This window comes from Macaca thibetana, chromosome 6 (genome assembly GCF_024542745.1).
Source record: "Macaca thibetana thibetana isolate TM-01 chromosome 6, ASM2454274v1, whole genome shotgun sequence".
Lineage (NCBI taxonomy): Eukaryota > Metazoa > Chordata > Mammalia > Primates > Cercopithecidae > Macaca > Macaca thibetana.
This window is the reverse complement of record NC_065583.1, coordinates 29,798,921-29,815,376: the sequence shown is the minus strand read 5'-3', so window position 1 is coordinate 29,815,376 and position 16,456 is coordinate 29,798,921. Positions and strand designations below refer to the sequence as shown.

Here is a 16,456-nt window from a genome sequence, read left to right as displayed (position 1 = left end):
TGGGATTACAGGCATCCACCACCATACCCGGCTAAGTTTTGTATTTTTAGTAGAGACGGGGTTTCACCATGTTGGGCAGGCTAGTCTCGAACTGCTAACTTCAGGTGATCTGCCCGCCTTGGCCTCCCAAAGTGCTGGGGTTACAGTCATGAGAGTACTTTATATATTCTGGATAGGAGTTTTTTAAAAATTAGAGATATGGGTTGGGCGTGGTGGCTCACACCTGTAATCCCAGCACTTTGGGAGGCTGAGGCAGGTGGATCTCTTGAGGCCAGGGGTTCGAGACCAGCCTGGGCAACATGGTGAAACCTCATCTCTACTAAAAATACGAAAATTAGTTGGGCGTGGTAGTGTGTGCCTGTAATCCCAGCTGCTTGAGAAGCTGAGGCATGAGAATTGCTTGAATCTGGGAGGTGGAGGTTACGGTGAGCACCACTGCACTCCAGCCCGGGTGACAGTGGAAGAGTCCCTCTAAAATAAATAAATAAATAAATAAATAAATAAATAAATCAGATAAATGCTTTGCAAATATTTACTCCTAATTTGTGGCTTGCCTGCTTGCCATTTCAATCTTTTAATGGGGTCTTTGCAGAGCAAATGGTTTTAATTTTGAGGCAGTCTACATGATCATTTTGCTTTCTTCATTTGCTTTTGGTGTGTCTAAAATCTTTGCTTAGTGTCATGCACGTTTTCCCTAGAAGTTTAGTTTTGGGTTTTACACTTTTATTACACTGAATCATTTTGTGTTAAATTTTGTATGTGGTGTGAGGCATGAATTGAGGTTCTGGTTTTTGTTTTTGTTTTTTCCATATGATATCTAATTGTTTCAATACCAGTTGTTGAAAAGAGTGTACTTTTTCCACTGAGTTGTCTTTGCAATTTTTGAAATACAGTTGTCCGTGTGGATATGTTAGTGAACTCCATTCTGTTTCATGGATCCGTTTGTCTTTTTATGTCCAGCCTGTGTATCTGTGTACGATACCTGGTATTTCCGTATACTAAAAACACTTTTAAATATATGTAATGTTATCACACAGTACATATTTGGGAACTGATTTTTCTTTTTAATAATGTTTTTGAGTTCTGTGCTCACTTTCTGGCAGGCATAAATAGGGTGACATATGTCTTAGTTTGCCAGGGACACTCCTGATTCACTTCAGTTAACCTGACATAATTAATAGGAGTTGTTTTCAATCTTAAAAGTGCTCTCATATGGTTGTCTTAGATATAGAGGTTTCCCTAATGCCAGTAAACCACAACTTAATATCCATTCCTTATTTGATGGACATGTCGATTGTTACCAGTGTTGTACTTTAGAAATAAGGTGACAGTTACTTGTTTTTGTCTTGTGTGACTTTGTTTTGTCTTGGGTGAGTTTCTTTTGTATGCGTACCTAGAAGAGAACTGCAAGATTTTCATCAGAGTGTTTTTGATTTTATTAAATAACGGCAAAATTGTTCTCCACTGTGGTTATACCATTTGAGACTTCATCTTCAGCAGTCCTGCAGGCTCTTTTTTTACTTAGTTGCCAATGTTTGGTATTGACTGAGATTTTAATACTTTGGCGCATGTCTTGTAAGGTATCTCCTGTGAGAAGTGAGAGAATTTATTAATTGCATTTTCCTGGTTACTTACTCTGTTTTGTTTGCTGTCCATTTAGTACTTTCCTGAGAATTGGCAACTCCATTTCATTTACCTATTTTTCTCTTGGGTTATTCTTTTAATGATTTGTATGCAGTTTTATATACATTCTAGATACTAATCTTTTATTATATATTATATTTTCTTATAAAACTGGTACTAAAAATGGGCTATGAAGGCATTTGGCTACTTTATAGATAGAGTGAGCTTTGCCATTAAAAATGCAGGTGGAGTATTGTCTGCCTTCATGTTTCCCTGCCCATCTGTCTGTTAAAAATTGGAAGATAATGCTCATAGATAGATAATCCTCTCCCCCTGCCTGCCCAGCTCTTTGTAACCCAGGCTGGAGTGCAGTGGCGCGGTCTTGGCTCACTGCAAGCTCCGCCTCCCAGGTTCACGCCATTCTCCTGCCTCAACCTCCTGAGTAGCTGGTACTACAGGTGCCCGCCACCATGCCCAGCCAGTTTTTTTGTATTTTTAGTAGAGACGGGCGTTAGCCAGGATCATCTCTTATCTCCTGGCTTCGTGATCGCCTGCCTCTGCCTCCCAAAGTGATGGGATTACAGGCGTGAGCCATGGCGCCTGACTGATAATGCTCATAGTTCTTTAGACCCTTAACGTTTTTATGTTAACTTCAGCACAATTATTGATGGGGAGTTTCTTTAAAGTTACTATGCAATCTGGAAACTTGGGATCAAGTGGAAAATTTGAAAGTTCATGTAGTACAGTTGAACCATGAACAAACATGGGTATGAACTGCTCAGGTCCACTTGAGCAGATTTTTTTCAATGAATATTTTGGAAATTGTTTTTTGGAGATTTGTAACAATTTGAAAAAGCTCACAAACTGAATAGCCTAGAAATAATAAAAAAAAAATTGAGAAAAAGATTTGTCATGAATGCATAAAATATATGTGGATGCTGTTATTTACTACCATAAATATACACAAGTCTATTACAGATCTATTACAGAGTTAAAATGTATCAAAATGAACCCACACAAACACTTGGAGACCATTCAGGGCACCATTTGCAGTCAAGAGAAATGTCAACAAATGTAAAGATAACAGTATTAAGTTATAACTGCATAAAATTAACCTTAGTGTATACTGTACTATAATTTTTTTCCCTAGCCACCTCCTGTAAATACTGCAATTTGCTTACAGCACTGTGTGATGCTAATCATCTTTATGCGAGCAGTTCTTTTCTCCGGTAAATTTGAATGCAGTAAAAAGTGATTTCTTTTCCTTGAGTATTTCTCATCATGTTTAATACAATACTGAAAGCCTTGAATAACACCATGGGACCCATACGACGTATCACTAATGATTCTGAAAGCACTCCCAAGAAACAGAAAAATTATGACATTACAAGGAAATATTAAATTGCTTGATTTGTACCATAGGTTGAGGTCTGCAGCTGTGGTTACCTGCCATTTCAGAGAGGTGATTTGTCTTTTAAACAGACAGCATAAACATATACAGTACTGTAAATGTATTTTGCATATGATTTTCTTATTTTCTTTAGCTTCATTATAAGAATACAGTATATAATATAACCTACAAATAGTTAAATGACTCGTTATGTTATTGGTAAGGCTTCTGGTCACCAACGTGCCATTAGTAGTTAAAATTTTGAGGAGTCAGGTCGTACACAGATTTTCAATTCTGGGCTCTCCATGCCCGTAATTCTCACCTTGTTGAAGGATCAGCTGTAGTTCACCCAAAAGGTAGATAAAGTTTTATGTTAGATGCTTGGGATTTTTTTTTTTAACTCCTTTAGGAAATACTCTTCCATTTTAATCTCTAGGAGAATAAGGAAAATACCCATCCAGGTGACACAAGAGAGTGGGATGTAGAAATGGTTTTCTTCATTATAGTTAATAATTTTAATACTGATAGTAATAATAGCTAACATTTCTTGCTTACTGTCAGGCACTTAATTGCTATAATTCTGATTTTAATTTTACAGACGTTAGAATTGAGGTACAGAGAGATTAAGTTACTAGCTCAAGGTCACAGCAAGTGAATGGTGTTGGAGAATTTTCCCTAGTGAGAATTGGTTAAATAAATTTTGGGGGTTTCCTTTTGTTGTCTTTGAAATGTTTATTCACTATTTAAAAATAACACTCAATTTCAAAGTTATTTTGTCATATTTTACTCATGTTAAAGGTAGCCTTTGACAACTCTTAAACTTTGTCTTAAATTTGGATGGTTCAGTTGGAACTGGTAAACTCAAGGTCATGATCTTTGTAGATCTTAATGGTATCAGTGTATATCATTCTTAAGAATATTATTTATATTTCAACATGCATTGGTGTATGCCATTACATTAGGAACAGCCAAAGTCCATAGTTGTAGAAATTTTCAAAACCTCTGTAGAAAAGGACTTAGTGTGCTGAGAGTATTTATAAATGAGGGAGAATCTTGGACATTTTTAGCATATATTTTCTTTTTTCCCCTTCTGATACTAGCATGTGTTTTCATTGATAATGGATACATTTTTATTTAAAAATTATTCCCCCCTAGAGGTAATTCATAGATTTCATAAAATGTCTGTAACAGCAGATTAGTCACTGGCAAAACTGTCTTTTCTGTGACTAATCTTTTTTTTTTTTTTTTTTTTTTAATGGAGTCTCGCTCTGTTGCCCAGGCTGGAGTGTAGTGGCGTGATCTCGGCTCACTGCAGCCTCCGTCTGCTGGGTTCAAGTGATTCTCCTGCCTCAGCCTCCCAAGTAGCTGAGATTATGGACGCACGCCACCATGCTTGGCTAATTTTTTTGTAATTTTAGTGGAGGCAGGGTTTTGCCATGTTGGTCAGGCTGGTCTCGAACTCCTGACCTCGTGATCTGCCTGCGTTGGTCTCCCAAAGTGCTGGTGTTACAGGCGTGAGCCACCTCGCCCGGCCTTTCTGTGACTAATCTGTTTAAATTTGCTTAATTATTTTTAGATTTGATAGAATTGAGAGTTGATGAACAAGAGTGAGAATTCTTTCTCAAGAGGTATTATGTTCACATTTCTCATAGCTTGTATTTTATTTTTGGGCCAGAAAAGATGAAGATTTCAGAGAGATGGTTTACAATTTTTTAGGATTTATTACACTATATAGATTCAAATTGCCAAAATGTACATTTTCCTTTTTTTTTTTTGCTGTGAATGATCAAAGAAACAGGTTTTTATTTTATTTTATTTTATTTTATTTATTTATTTTTTTAAAAGGCGGAGTCTTGCTCTGTCACCCAGACTGGAGTGCAGTGGTGTGATCTTGGCTCACTGCAACCTCTGCCTCACAGGTTCAAGTGATTCTTGTGCTTCAGCCTCCTGAGTTTGCCACCATGCCTGGCTAATTTTTGTATTTTTAGGAGAGACAGGGTTTCACTATGTTGGCCAGGCTCATCTCGAACTCCTGGCCTCAAGTGATCTGTCTGTGTTGGCCTCCCATAGTGCTGGGATTATAGGCGTGAGCCACTAAGTCCAGCCCAGATTTTTTTTAACGGAGAATAACAAAATTATTCACTAAACTTTCAGTGTGTGGTGTTTGATCAGTGAAGAACTTACCTAAACATTCTTTTTTTTTTTTTTTTTTTTTTTTTGATACGGAGTCATGCTCTGTCGCCCAGGTTGGAGTGCAGTAGTGCGATCTCGGCTCACTGCAGCCTCCGCCTCCTGGGTTCAAGCAGTTTTCCTGCCTCAGCCACCCGAATAGCTGGAATTATAGGTGCATACCACCACGGTCGACTAATTTTTGTATTTTTAGTAGAAATAGTGCTTCACCATGTTGGCCAGGATGGTCTCAATCTGTGTAATCTGTGATCTGCTCACCTCAGCCTCTGAAAGTGCTGGAAATACAGGCGTGAGCCACTGTGTCTGGCCAGTGTTCTTATATTTATGTTTATTTTTATACTTTATTTTTTTGAGATGGAGTCTTGCTCTGGCACCCAGGCCGAAGTGCAGTGGCATGATGATAGCTCACTGCAGCCTCAAACTTCTGGGCCCTAGCATTCCTCCTGCCCCAGCCACCTGAGTAGCTGAGACTTACAGGAATGTGCCACTACACTTAACTAATATTTTCTTCTTCATTTTTTCAGAGATAGGGTCTTGCTTTGTTGTTGCCCAGACTAATCTCAAACATTTTTTAATAATTAAAGAAACAGTGTTATGTTATCTAAATGCTGGAAAATCTGGTAAGTCAGTTTTGTTAGTTAGATGGTCAGAAATCAGCTCTGCTAGTATAAAATTCTAACCTCTTTGTATGAGAAGGTTGAATAAAAAAATTGTGTCTATTATGTGTCAGACATTAAGTTTTGGGGCCAAAAGGTTGGGTAAGAAATGGTCTCTGCTCTTAAAAAACTTAATATTTGGGAAAAAGTTTGTATTCTTTATTCAGTATGTTTTATCTGACCATGACTAATGTAGAGTTTGTGAAGCCTTTGACTATTTTAATTTAGGACTTATATTTTTTTAAAGCAGTGAAGCAGTATAGTTTCATTTTTTTACTAAAAGGAAATACATATTTAGTCATGTGGAATTAAAAAAAATACTGCTACTGTTTCCCTTGAGCTCTTTGGTGGATATTTATTATCAATAGATAATATATTTATTTACATTAAAGGAGTGACTTTAGGAGCCAGCTGCCACTCAAATGGAACTGTTTACAGTGTAAATGGGAAACTATAAGGGTATTTGAGGCAAATCTTCAGTACGAGAGTATTGAAAATTTGGTTTGACTAACAGCTGTTGCATGTTTGCATGTTTGACTAACATGTTGCATGTTTCTGAAGTTGACAGTCTCAACTCAAAGTAGAATCTGTTTGGAAAATTAAATGCTAATTGAGACCCTAGTTTGCAGAATGATATAAACTGTTAAAATGTTAAGTTAATGACAAAGTGATCCGCCTGCCTCAGCCTCCCAAGGTGCTGGGATTACAGGCGTGAGCCACCGTGGCCAGCTAACTTTTAAAGTACATTAGTCTAAGACTTAGGATCCAGATTCTTCTTACTGATATCCTCAATACACATGCCTGAAGGCAAAATACTCCTAGTATGACTGGGAACCTTCATATTGATCTTAGTGGCTGTAGTTTTGGGGACAGTAACAGGCATTGGTGAAATAAATACTAATTGGAATAGATATTCAAGAATAATGCAAAGATGAACTAGGTGAGAGTAAATATATCTTCACAAATTGCTTGTTTAGAAATGGATCAATCTATTTTGTCTACCCTGTTTAAAAAAAAAAAAGCTAAAATTTTTCTTTTCTGTGGTAATTAAATCTGTACGTTATCTCTGTTTGCCTTTATGTTTAAGTTTGGGATAATTTTATCTCTTCTCCCATGAATGAAAAGCTGGAATGATCTCATTTCAGGGTTTTAATTCAAAAAGTGTTTTTTGGTAAGAGCTGACAATAATTGGACTTCTTATGGGACAGGTGCCTTTCTTGGCACTCAAAGGTGTTAACTTTAAATTATCACAATTTTGATACAGTAGGAATTATTTTGAGTGTAAGCATTTTTGTTTGCTAACTTCCCCATTTTATTTTGAAATTTTTTTATTACATTATAGAATGAAGTAGTAAGCATATTGAGAATTTTTAGTTTTGTAGTTTCTTTTTAAAAGATGCTGTTCTAAAAGTTTATCTGATTTAGATGGGCCAGAAAATGTGATCGTTTGTCTCTGGATGTCAAAGCTGTGTTGTTTAAGATTATTGCCTTTGAGTCTAATATTGCCTCAAGTAAGAATGTGCTTATAACTTTATAACTGGAACACTGTTACTTGGGTTTAATAACTTAAGAAAATTGCCGGGTGCTGTGGCTCACATCTGTAACCCCAGCACTTTGGGAGGCCGAGGCGGGCAGATCATGAGATCAGGAGTTTGAGACCAGCCTGACTAACATACTAAAACCCCGTTGTCTCTACGGAAAATACAAAAATTAGCCGGGCATGGTGGCGTGCGCCTGTAGTCCCTGCTACTCGGGAGGCCGAGGCAGGAGAATCGCTTGACCCTGGGATGTGGAGGTTGTGGTGAGCTGAGATCATGCCACTGCACTCCAGCCTGGGCAACAGAGTGAGACTCTGCCTCAAAAACAAAACAAGAAAATTATAGTGGGATGTAGGTTGGAAATACATACCTTTGAGGTTCTTATATATTGAATATTAGGGATAATGATGAATTTTTCATAATGATTTTCCCCTTTTGTATTTATACGATTGCAATACCTTTGTATAAAATCTCAACTGGTCTCTGGGTTCTGTTTGTTTTTATGATGTTTGTTAGTGTTTTAAACGACTTGCTGAAGTGATCTTGTCTCTGAGTTGGTTTCAGCTAAATGATTCGGTCTTTTCCCCTGTGTTTGATCCTTCAGGTTTGGACATATTTGACTCTTTTCCCCCCAGGTTGAATTGACCAAAGCAATGGTGATGGAGAAGCCTAGTCCCCTGCTGGTCGGGCGGGAATTTGTGAGACAATATTACACACTGCTGAACCAGGCCCCAGACATGCTGCATAGGTAAGTAAGACATTTTTCTGCTGCATCATCTAATGCTGTCTTTTAGTATGTGGTACTTATCTTTGAGATTCTCCCACTCATCATCATATACTTTGTAGGGTTGTTGCATAATACTTATTTGCATATAAATGTCCCCCAATTTTTTTTTTTTTTTGAGACAGAGTCTCACTCTGTTGCCTAGACTGGAGTGCAGTGGTGCGATCTCGACTGACCGCAACCTCCACCTCCCTAGTTTAAGTGATTCTTCTGCCCCAGCCTCCTAGTAGCTGGGACTGCAGGCGCCCACACCCATGTCCGACTAATTTTTGTATTTTTTTTTTTGTTAGTAGCAATGGGGTTTCACCATGTTGGCCAGGCTGGTCTTGAACTCCTAACCTCAGGTGATTGATCCGCCTCGGCCTCCGAAAGTCCTGGGATTACAGGCGTGAGCCACTGCTCCTAGCCCCAAAAAATAATTTTTAAAAGTTAAACTAAGTTACCCAAACTTGTACATTATTGGAAAATAACAGTTGAAATGTAAAGGTATAGTTATGCATTATTGGCTAAGAAAGTATAAAGATTGCTGGAGCTGAGGTGGATGTAAAAAATAAGAATGTATTGAAGACAATCCGTGACTGTTTCTGTAATACCATACTTTTGTGTTGATGTGCTTTAAAAAATTACAGTGTCTTTAGTAGAAAATGATGCATGCTTATTGAAAATTAAAACAAATTATGAAAGCAGTAAAACCACAGGAACAGTTTTTCTGTATATATAGAAACATGTTTTAATATACTGTCTTAACTTTCTTACTTGATAATCTGGAATCATGTTTTCAGGGTAATATTTGTATCCCATTAATTTTAGTGGCTACAAAGTTTTTTATGGAGATATGGTGTACTTTAATCTCCTAGTGATGGATCTATAGATTGCTTCTATTATTTTCTCTTACAATGTCACTTTATACAAAACTGTCTATTTATGTGGTTTTGTTAGAATAATTTCATAGTTTCAAAATGTGTATTCGCTGGACCAGAACTATTTTTTCCCTTATACCTTGACCAGCTTACATATTGGATACCACATGATTATCAGGTATAAAATAAAATTTACGAATGTTTTCAGTGCTGGTTTTGACATTGCTCTGACAATGGAATGTATCTCGTGTGTGTGTGTGAGGTGTGTGAGAGTGTGTGTGTGTCGTGTGTGTGAGAGAGAGAGAGGGAGGGAGAGAGAGAGAGGGAGTGAGAGTGAGTCAGTCTCATCTCTCTCCTGGGCTGGAGTGCAGCGGCAAGGTCACAGCTCACTGCAGCCTTGAACTCTTGGGCTCAGACTGTCCTCCCACCTCAGCCTCCTGAGTAGCTGGGACTGAGGTAAAATCCACCACACTCAGCTAATTTTTTTTGTAGAGACGGTTTTACCATGTTGCCCAAGCTGATCTCGAACTCCTGGACTCAAGCAATTCGCTTGCTTCAGCCTTCCAAAATCCTGGGATTACAGGTGTGAACCACCACCCTTGGGTTTTTCGTTAAGGGTTTAAAATTTCCAGAACATTTTTTCTCATTTCCTCCTGATCGTTACAAAAATCTTTAGTGAAGGGTAAGGCATTGTAAGAGAGTTAACTTCATTTTGCAGATACACTCAGAGTGTTTAAAAATTTGCTAGTACATATGCACATGACTGTTAAGTGGTAGAACAAGTCTCTAAGCAGTTTTTACCCTTCCTTCCTTTTCTTTTTTCTTTTTTCTTTTTTTTTTGAGACAGTCTTACTCTGTTGCCCAGGCTGAAGTGCAATGGTGCGATCATAGCTTGACCTCCTGGGCTCAAGTGATCCTCTTGCCTCAGTTTCCTACATAGCTAGGACTACAGGCATGCACTACCATGCCCAGCTAAGTTTGTGTGTGTGTGTGTGTATATATTTTTTTTTTTTTGGTGGAGTCTCGCTCTGCCACCCAGCCTGGAATGCCATGGTGAGATCTCAGCTCACTGTAGCCTCTGCCTCCCGGGTTCCAGTGATCCTCCTGCCTCAGCCTCCTGAGTAGTTGGGACTACGGGTGCACACCACCACCATGCCTGGCTCTTTTTTTTTTTTTTTTTCCCGAGATGGAGTTTCGTTCTTGTTGCCCAGGTTGGAGTGCAATGGCGCTATCTTGGCTCACCGCAACCTGTGTCTCCCATGTTTAAGTGGTACTCCTGCCTTAGCCTCCCGAGTAGCTGGGATTACAGGCATGCGCCACCACGCCTGGCTAATTTTGTATTTTTGGTGGAGACAGGGTTTCCCTATGTTGGTCAGGCTGGTCTCGAACTTCTGACTTCAGGTGATCCGCCCACCTTGGCCTCCCAAAGTGTTGGGATTACAGGCGTGAGCCATCGCGTCCAGCCTTTTTTTGTGTTTTTACATTTGGTTAATTTATTTCAACCCCATAGAATAAAACTGACATAAAACATGACAACAAGAAAGAAGTATAGGCCAGGCATGGTGGCTCATGCCTGTAATCCCAGCACTTTGAGAAGCTGAGGTGTGCTGAGAGGCTGAGGTGGACTGAGAGGCTGAGGTGGGTGGATCACTTGAGGTCAGGAGTTCAAGACCAGCCTGGCCAATATGGCAAAACCCTCTCTCTGTACTAAAAATACAAAAAAAGGCGGAGGTTGCAGTGAGCTGAGACTGCGCCACGGCACTCCAGAATGAGCAACAGCATGAGACTCTGTCTCAAAAAAAAAAAGGTGTTTACCTGGAAGATGGAAGACAAATGTCAAATCTTAATAGTGGTTGTCCCTGGGTTAGAGCATTTTGGTGTGTTGCTTTCCTGATGGAATATTGTTTTAATGAAAATGGATCAAAGAAGGACATAGATGGGTGAAAACTATGAGGAATTGACTTTGACATTCTTAATTGCATCAGCAAAAATGATTAAAAAGTACTTTTAAAACCACTTGCATGAACTAGGTGTTTAAGGGAAACTGCTCACATTTATTCTCAGATACATTAATTAAAGGACACTTGAAGTCTATGGAGAATATAGCTGTTCCAGCCTTACTGCATATTTTCTTCCTGAGTGAAAATAGGAACTTATGTATTGGTGGCCATCTTGACATGCAACTACAAGATCCTTCCCAACAGTATCATCCTACGCCGAAACCTGGAACCAAATCCATTCCCATTCAGCAGATGTTGATCAAGTGGCATGTAGGGGATAGAGAGATGATTGCATACAAAGATGAAAAAGAAAACACATTTCTGCCAGGGCCAGGCGTGGTGACTGACGCCTATAATTCCAGCACTTTGGGAAGCCAAGGCAGGTAGGATTGTTTGAGTTTGTGAGTTCGAGACCAGCCTGGGCAACGTAGTGAGACCTTATTTTTACTTAAATAAAAATAATCAGCCAGGCATGGTGGCATGTGCCTGTAGTTCCAGCTACTTTGGGAAGCTGAGGCTAGAGGATCACTTGGCCGTGGCACATAGAAGCTGCAGTGAGGTATGATCGCATCACTGCAATCCAGCCTGGGTGACAGATTGAGACCCCATCTCCAAAAAAAGAAATTTGCCAGTATCAAACATGAAAAAAAAAAAAAAAACTTAAGATACTTGAAGATGACAAGTAAATCATCTTCCCATTTTACAGATTTTATGGAAAGAACTCTTCTTATGTCCATGGGGGATTGGATTCAAATGGAAAGCCAGCAGATGCAGTCTACGGACAGAAAGTAAGCATTTCAAGCCTTATTTAGGCTGTTAAGCAGGTAGAAAATAACTCATAAAATTGAAGTGGATCATACTTAATAGGTTTTGGTGATGAGGATCAAATTTCTCAACTTTTTAGTAAAAGTTGATGTGTTTTATTACTATTTGATTAATATATTGAAATATTTATGTGATGTCAGATTTGTTAATTTTGCATGATACAAAGCTTGTGTGTGTTGGAAGATAATTGGCTTTAGCATGGGGGTCATCTTTGTGTTAATTCAGAACAGTTATTTAAAAAACTCAAGTGTGGTCACTGGGAATAGAGTATACAAAGAAACATCAAAATCCAGTCTGCGTTTCCTGTAATTTAAATATGTACATTCTCTTTACCTGTGTTTTGTTGAAAGTTTTTTTTTAGTTGGAGGTTATTTAAATTTTAAGGCATTCACAGTTGTGTTTTTTTTTTTTTTTTAAGGAAATCCACAGGAAAGTGATGTCACAAAATTTCACCAACTGCCACACCAAGATTCGCCATGTTGATGCTCATGCCACGCTAAATGATGGTGTGGTAGTCCAGGTGATGGGGCTTCTCTCTAACAACAACCAGGCTTTGAGGAGATTCATGCAAACGTTTGTCCTTGCTCCCGAGGTATGTATAGGGATGATTATTTTGTAATGATCCAAACATGGAAAAAAAAAACAATGAACGGTTGTGCATATCTTTAATAACACTTGAAATTTCAGACTTACAGAAAACTTGGAATAATGGTACAATAACTCCTATACACCTTACCTGGAGCAGCTGTCACCACTTGCCCACATGTGTGTAATTCTTTCTCTAAAATACTCCAGTGGGCATTTCCTAAGAATAAAGAATTCTCTTCCATTCTATAGTACAGTTATCAAATTCAGGAAATGTTGATGCAGTATAATTATTCTATAATCCATATTTAAAATTTGGAAATTATCCCAATAATGTCTTAGAGTTATTTTTTTTCCTTGTCCAACATGGAATCTATAATTGCACATTGCATTTAGCTATCATGTCTCTAGTCTTTTCTAATCTGCAATTGTTCCTTAATCTTTTGGTTTTTTTTTTATTGCATTGACATTTTTGAAGAGCATAATCACTTTTTTTTGTAGGATGCTTTATGTGTGTCATTCATTGCCTCACGTTAGAGAGGCACATTATGTCATTAAGTTGTGATATGAATTTTGATTAGTTAGGTTTTGCCACTGTAAAGTTAAATATGTTTTCTCTCTCTCTCTCTCTTTTTTTTGGAGACGGAGTCTCACTCTGTCGTCCAGGCTGGAGTTCAGTGGCTCCATCTCTGCTCACTGCAACCTCCGCCTCCTGGGTTCAGGCTGTTCTCCTGCCTCAGCCTCCCGAATAGCTGGGACTAGGAGCGTGCCACCACACTTGACTGATTTTGGTATTTTTAGTAGAAGATGAGGTTTCACCATGTTTGTCAGGCTGGTCTCTAACTCCTGACCTCAAGTGATCCACCTGCCTCAGCTTCCCAAAGTACAGGGATTACAGGTGTGAGCCACTGTGCCCAGCCTTATTTTTTCTCTTTTTGATTTGTAAATAAAGGATGGGAGATTCTCTTTTTATCTTTTTTGAACACTTACGGCATAAGATGTTTCAGGTTCATCTTGCACTGTTCCTGGCCCAGCCCCTATTCTTGAATCACCTGTTCCTTCAAGGAGGCCTGGTTCTTTTTAGTTATACTTACGAAAGGATGACAAGTTTATGTTGAATGATTGCATTTGTGTTTTCTTCCGGATTGGTCTAGACTGAACAAGGTTAGGAATCCAGTCTGCTTAAGCATGTATATAGAAATGGCACAGTATGAACTTGTTGATTAAATCATTGTTTCTTCTAGCATTAATCTTAAATTTTCTTTTTAGGATAGCAAACCTAAAAACACCTAAAATCTTTTAACCTTTGAATATGAGATAACTTTTTGTCTGTGCAAAATTACACGAAGCCATTACAGTCATAATTTTTAGAGGAAGGCTTAGATTAAAATGTAAAGATGTGGTAGACTTCTAAATATGCAAAGAATCACATGGAGTATGATTGTCAATTATAGGTTTAATTATAGTTTTTTTTTTCTTTTAAAGGAAGTATCTTAACTTCTCGTTAGTATAATACACTGTTATGTAAACTGTCTCATTTAGTACACAGAGTATTGAAGCATACGTTTATATCTTTCCTTTCTGTTTTTTGAGATAAGAGTCTCCCTGTGTTAGCCAGGCTGGAGTGCAGTGGTAGGATCATGACATACTGCAACCTTGACTGCCTGGGCTGAAATGATAATCCCACCTGAGCTTCCCAAGTAGCAGGGACCGCAAGCACAGGCTACCATTCCTGGCTAATTTTTGTTTTTGTTTTTGTAGAGACACACTCTACAAAAAGTATGTTGCCCAGGCTAGTCTCAAACTCCTGGGCTTAAGCAGTTCTCCTACCTCAGCCGTCCAAAGTGTTGGGATTTCAGGAGTTGAGCGAGCCACTGTGCCTAGCTGATACCTCTCTTTTCACAGAGGAGTAACAGCCTTAGGAACTGAATAACTCATAAATTATATAATTGGATCTGCACTCAGGTGTGTCTTATACCTAGTGCGAGCAATCTTTTTCAGGCTACATTACTCTCGAGTGTTTATATCAATATTTTTGGATACAGACTTGGGGGAATACCTGCTGAAGTTAGGAATATGATTGCCTTTTTTTTTTTTTTTTTGAGACAAGGTCTCGCTCTGTTGCCCAGGCTGGAGCGCAGAGGTGCAGTCTGGGTTCACTGCACCCTCCACCTCCCAGGTTCAAGTGATCCTCCCACCTCAGCCTCCCTAGCAGCTGGGACTACAGGCGTGGCCCTTTATGCCTATCTCATTTTTGTATTTTTAGTAGAGATGGGATTTCACCATATTGGCCAGGGTGGTCTTGAACTCCTGACCTTAGGTGATCTGCCCGCCTTGGCCTCCCAAAGTGCTGGGATTACAGGCATGAGCCACTGCGCCCATCCAGAATATGAGTGCCTTATAATGATTTGAGGTGTGAACTGTGGCATCTTACATACTTAGAACTTTGTCAGTTTCTGCGTATTTATCTTATGGTGAGGTAAAGTGTTTTGAGCAAATATGTGAGTGTAGTCTTGTTACCAGCTATTGTAGAGTGGGCATTTTCAGTCTTGGCACTGTTGACATTTTGGATCAACTAATTCTTTGTTGTGGGAGCCTGTCCTGTGCATTGCAGGAATTTAGCAGCATCCCTAACCTTATAAGTTGTCAGTAGCATTCCCTGTAGTGAATACTGAAATGTCGGCAGGGCATGCTGGCTCATACCCATAATTCAGAACTTTGGGAGACTGAGGCAGGAGGACCACTTGAGCCCAGGAATTAAAGACCAATCAGGGCAGTTTAACAAGATCCTGTCTCAAAAAAGAAAAGAAAAAAGAGAAATTAACCTTTCAAGGTGGCGCGCCACTGTAGTCCTAGCTACTTAGGAGGCTGAGGCAGGAAGATCCCTTGAGCCTGGGATTTCAAGGCTGCAGTGAGCTGTGATGGCCCACTGCACCCCCACCTGGGTGACAGCAAGACCCTGTCTGAAAACCCCACAACAACAAAAACTGAAATGTCTCCAGACATTGCCAGATGTCTCATGGAAGCAGACTTGTCTCAGTCACCAATGGTGTGGAGTGATTTGACTTTCTAAAAGTCTGTTGAATAAATTAAAACTTTCTGTTGGCATTGCAGGGGTCTGTTGCAAATAAATTCTATGTTCACAATGATATCTTCAGATACCAAGATGAGGTCTTTGGTGGGTTTGTCACTGAGCCTCAGGAGGGTAAGTAGTGAAATATTTTAAATTACTTGTCTACATTTTTTTTAATGGCATCAGATTGCCCTTAAGAGACCATGCGTTTCTTTACTGTTTTCATTACACTCTGTTCTTCATTAATAACTAATTATCATGGCATATGAAGAGTCTGAGGTTTTACCCTACTTGAAGCTGCTAACAGGTTAGCTTATATCGTGGATGTTAGTAGAAGATATAAGACTCTTAGGTCAGAAGGAGACAGGTTACCTCACAGCAACGGTAGTAGCATTTTTGCCACATTTACCAACAGGATGTCATGAAGAAGGCTAGATGATACTTCTACTGCAGTGGGTTGTGTTAAAGGCATGGGACACTGAGTTTAGGGAACACAGATCTATTACAACAGGCAGTAAACATGCCTACTCTTTGTGCTGGGGGGTGATACGCTTTCAAAGCTGTTTGCTCTATAAATGTTCTTGAAAGACAGTCTAGAAGAAAGGGTAGGCATGGAAGATGTGTAGACACAGAGACTCATGGAAAATTTTCTCCAAAATAATAGAATTTGCATGTTGTTTATTTGGCTGAGAGTATATTTATTTTGTAATATAGTTTTACAGATAAGCAGTCATTTGCCTAGCTAGTAAAGTGGTAGAGCCTGCATTAGATAACTGCCTAATGTAATTTGGCTAATGTAGCCAGTTATGTGAAAGCCTGCATTAGGCTCCATGCTCTTAAAAACCAAGACACTACAGTAGCCTTAAAGTCTATCCTTAAGGCCGAGCGTGGTGGCTTACGCCTGTAATCCCAGCACTTTGGGAGGCCAAGGC

General features: G+C 39.1%; 2 protein-coding genes across 5 annotated transcripts in view; one reads left to right on the top strand and one right to left on the bottom strand.

Annotated features, from left to right (window-relative positions):
- The window catches only part of ATOX1 (antioxidant 1 copper chaperone), a 603,309-nt gene that overhangs the window by 41,011 nt on the left and 545,842 nt on the right, over window positions 1-16,456 (bottom strand). The gene's annotated exons all lie outside the window — the stretch shown is intronic.
- The window catches only part of G3BP1 (G3BP stress granule assembly factor 1), a 39,338-nt gene that overhangs the window by 6,637 nt on the left and 16,245 nt on the right, over window positions 1-16,456 (top strand). For 2 of the 3 annotated variants that reach the window (XM_050793679.1, XM_050793680.1), the window contains exons 2-5: window positions 8,033-8,145; window positions 11,748-11,829; window positions 12,285-12,458; window positions 15,566-15,656. In XM_050793679.1, the coding sequence (XP_050649636.1) occupies window positions 8,051-8,145; window positions 11,748-11,829; window positions 12,285-12,458; window positions 15,566-15,656 (442 nt within the window). In that variant the 5' untranslated portion in view covers window positions 8,033-8,050. Of the gene's footprint in view, window positions 1-8,001; window positions 8,146-11,747; window positions 11,830-12,284; window positions 12,459-15,565; window positions 15,657-16,456 lie in introns of all 3 variants that reach the window. The other variant, XM_050793678.1, reaches the window with a different exon arrangement.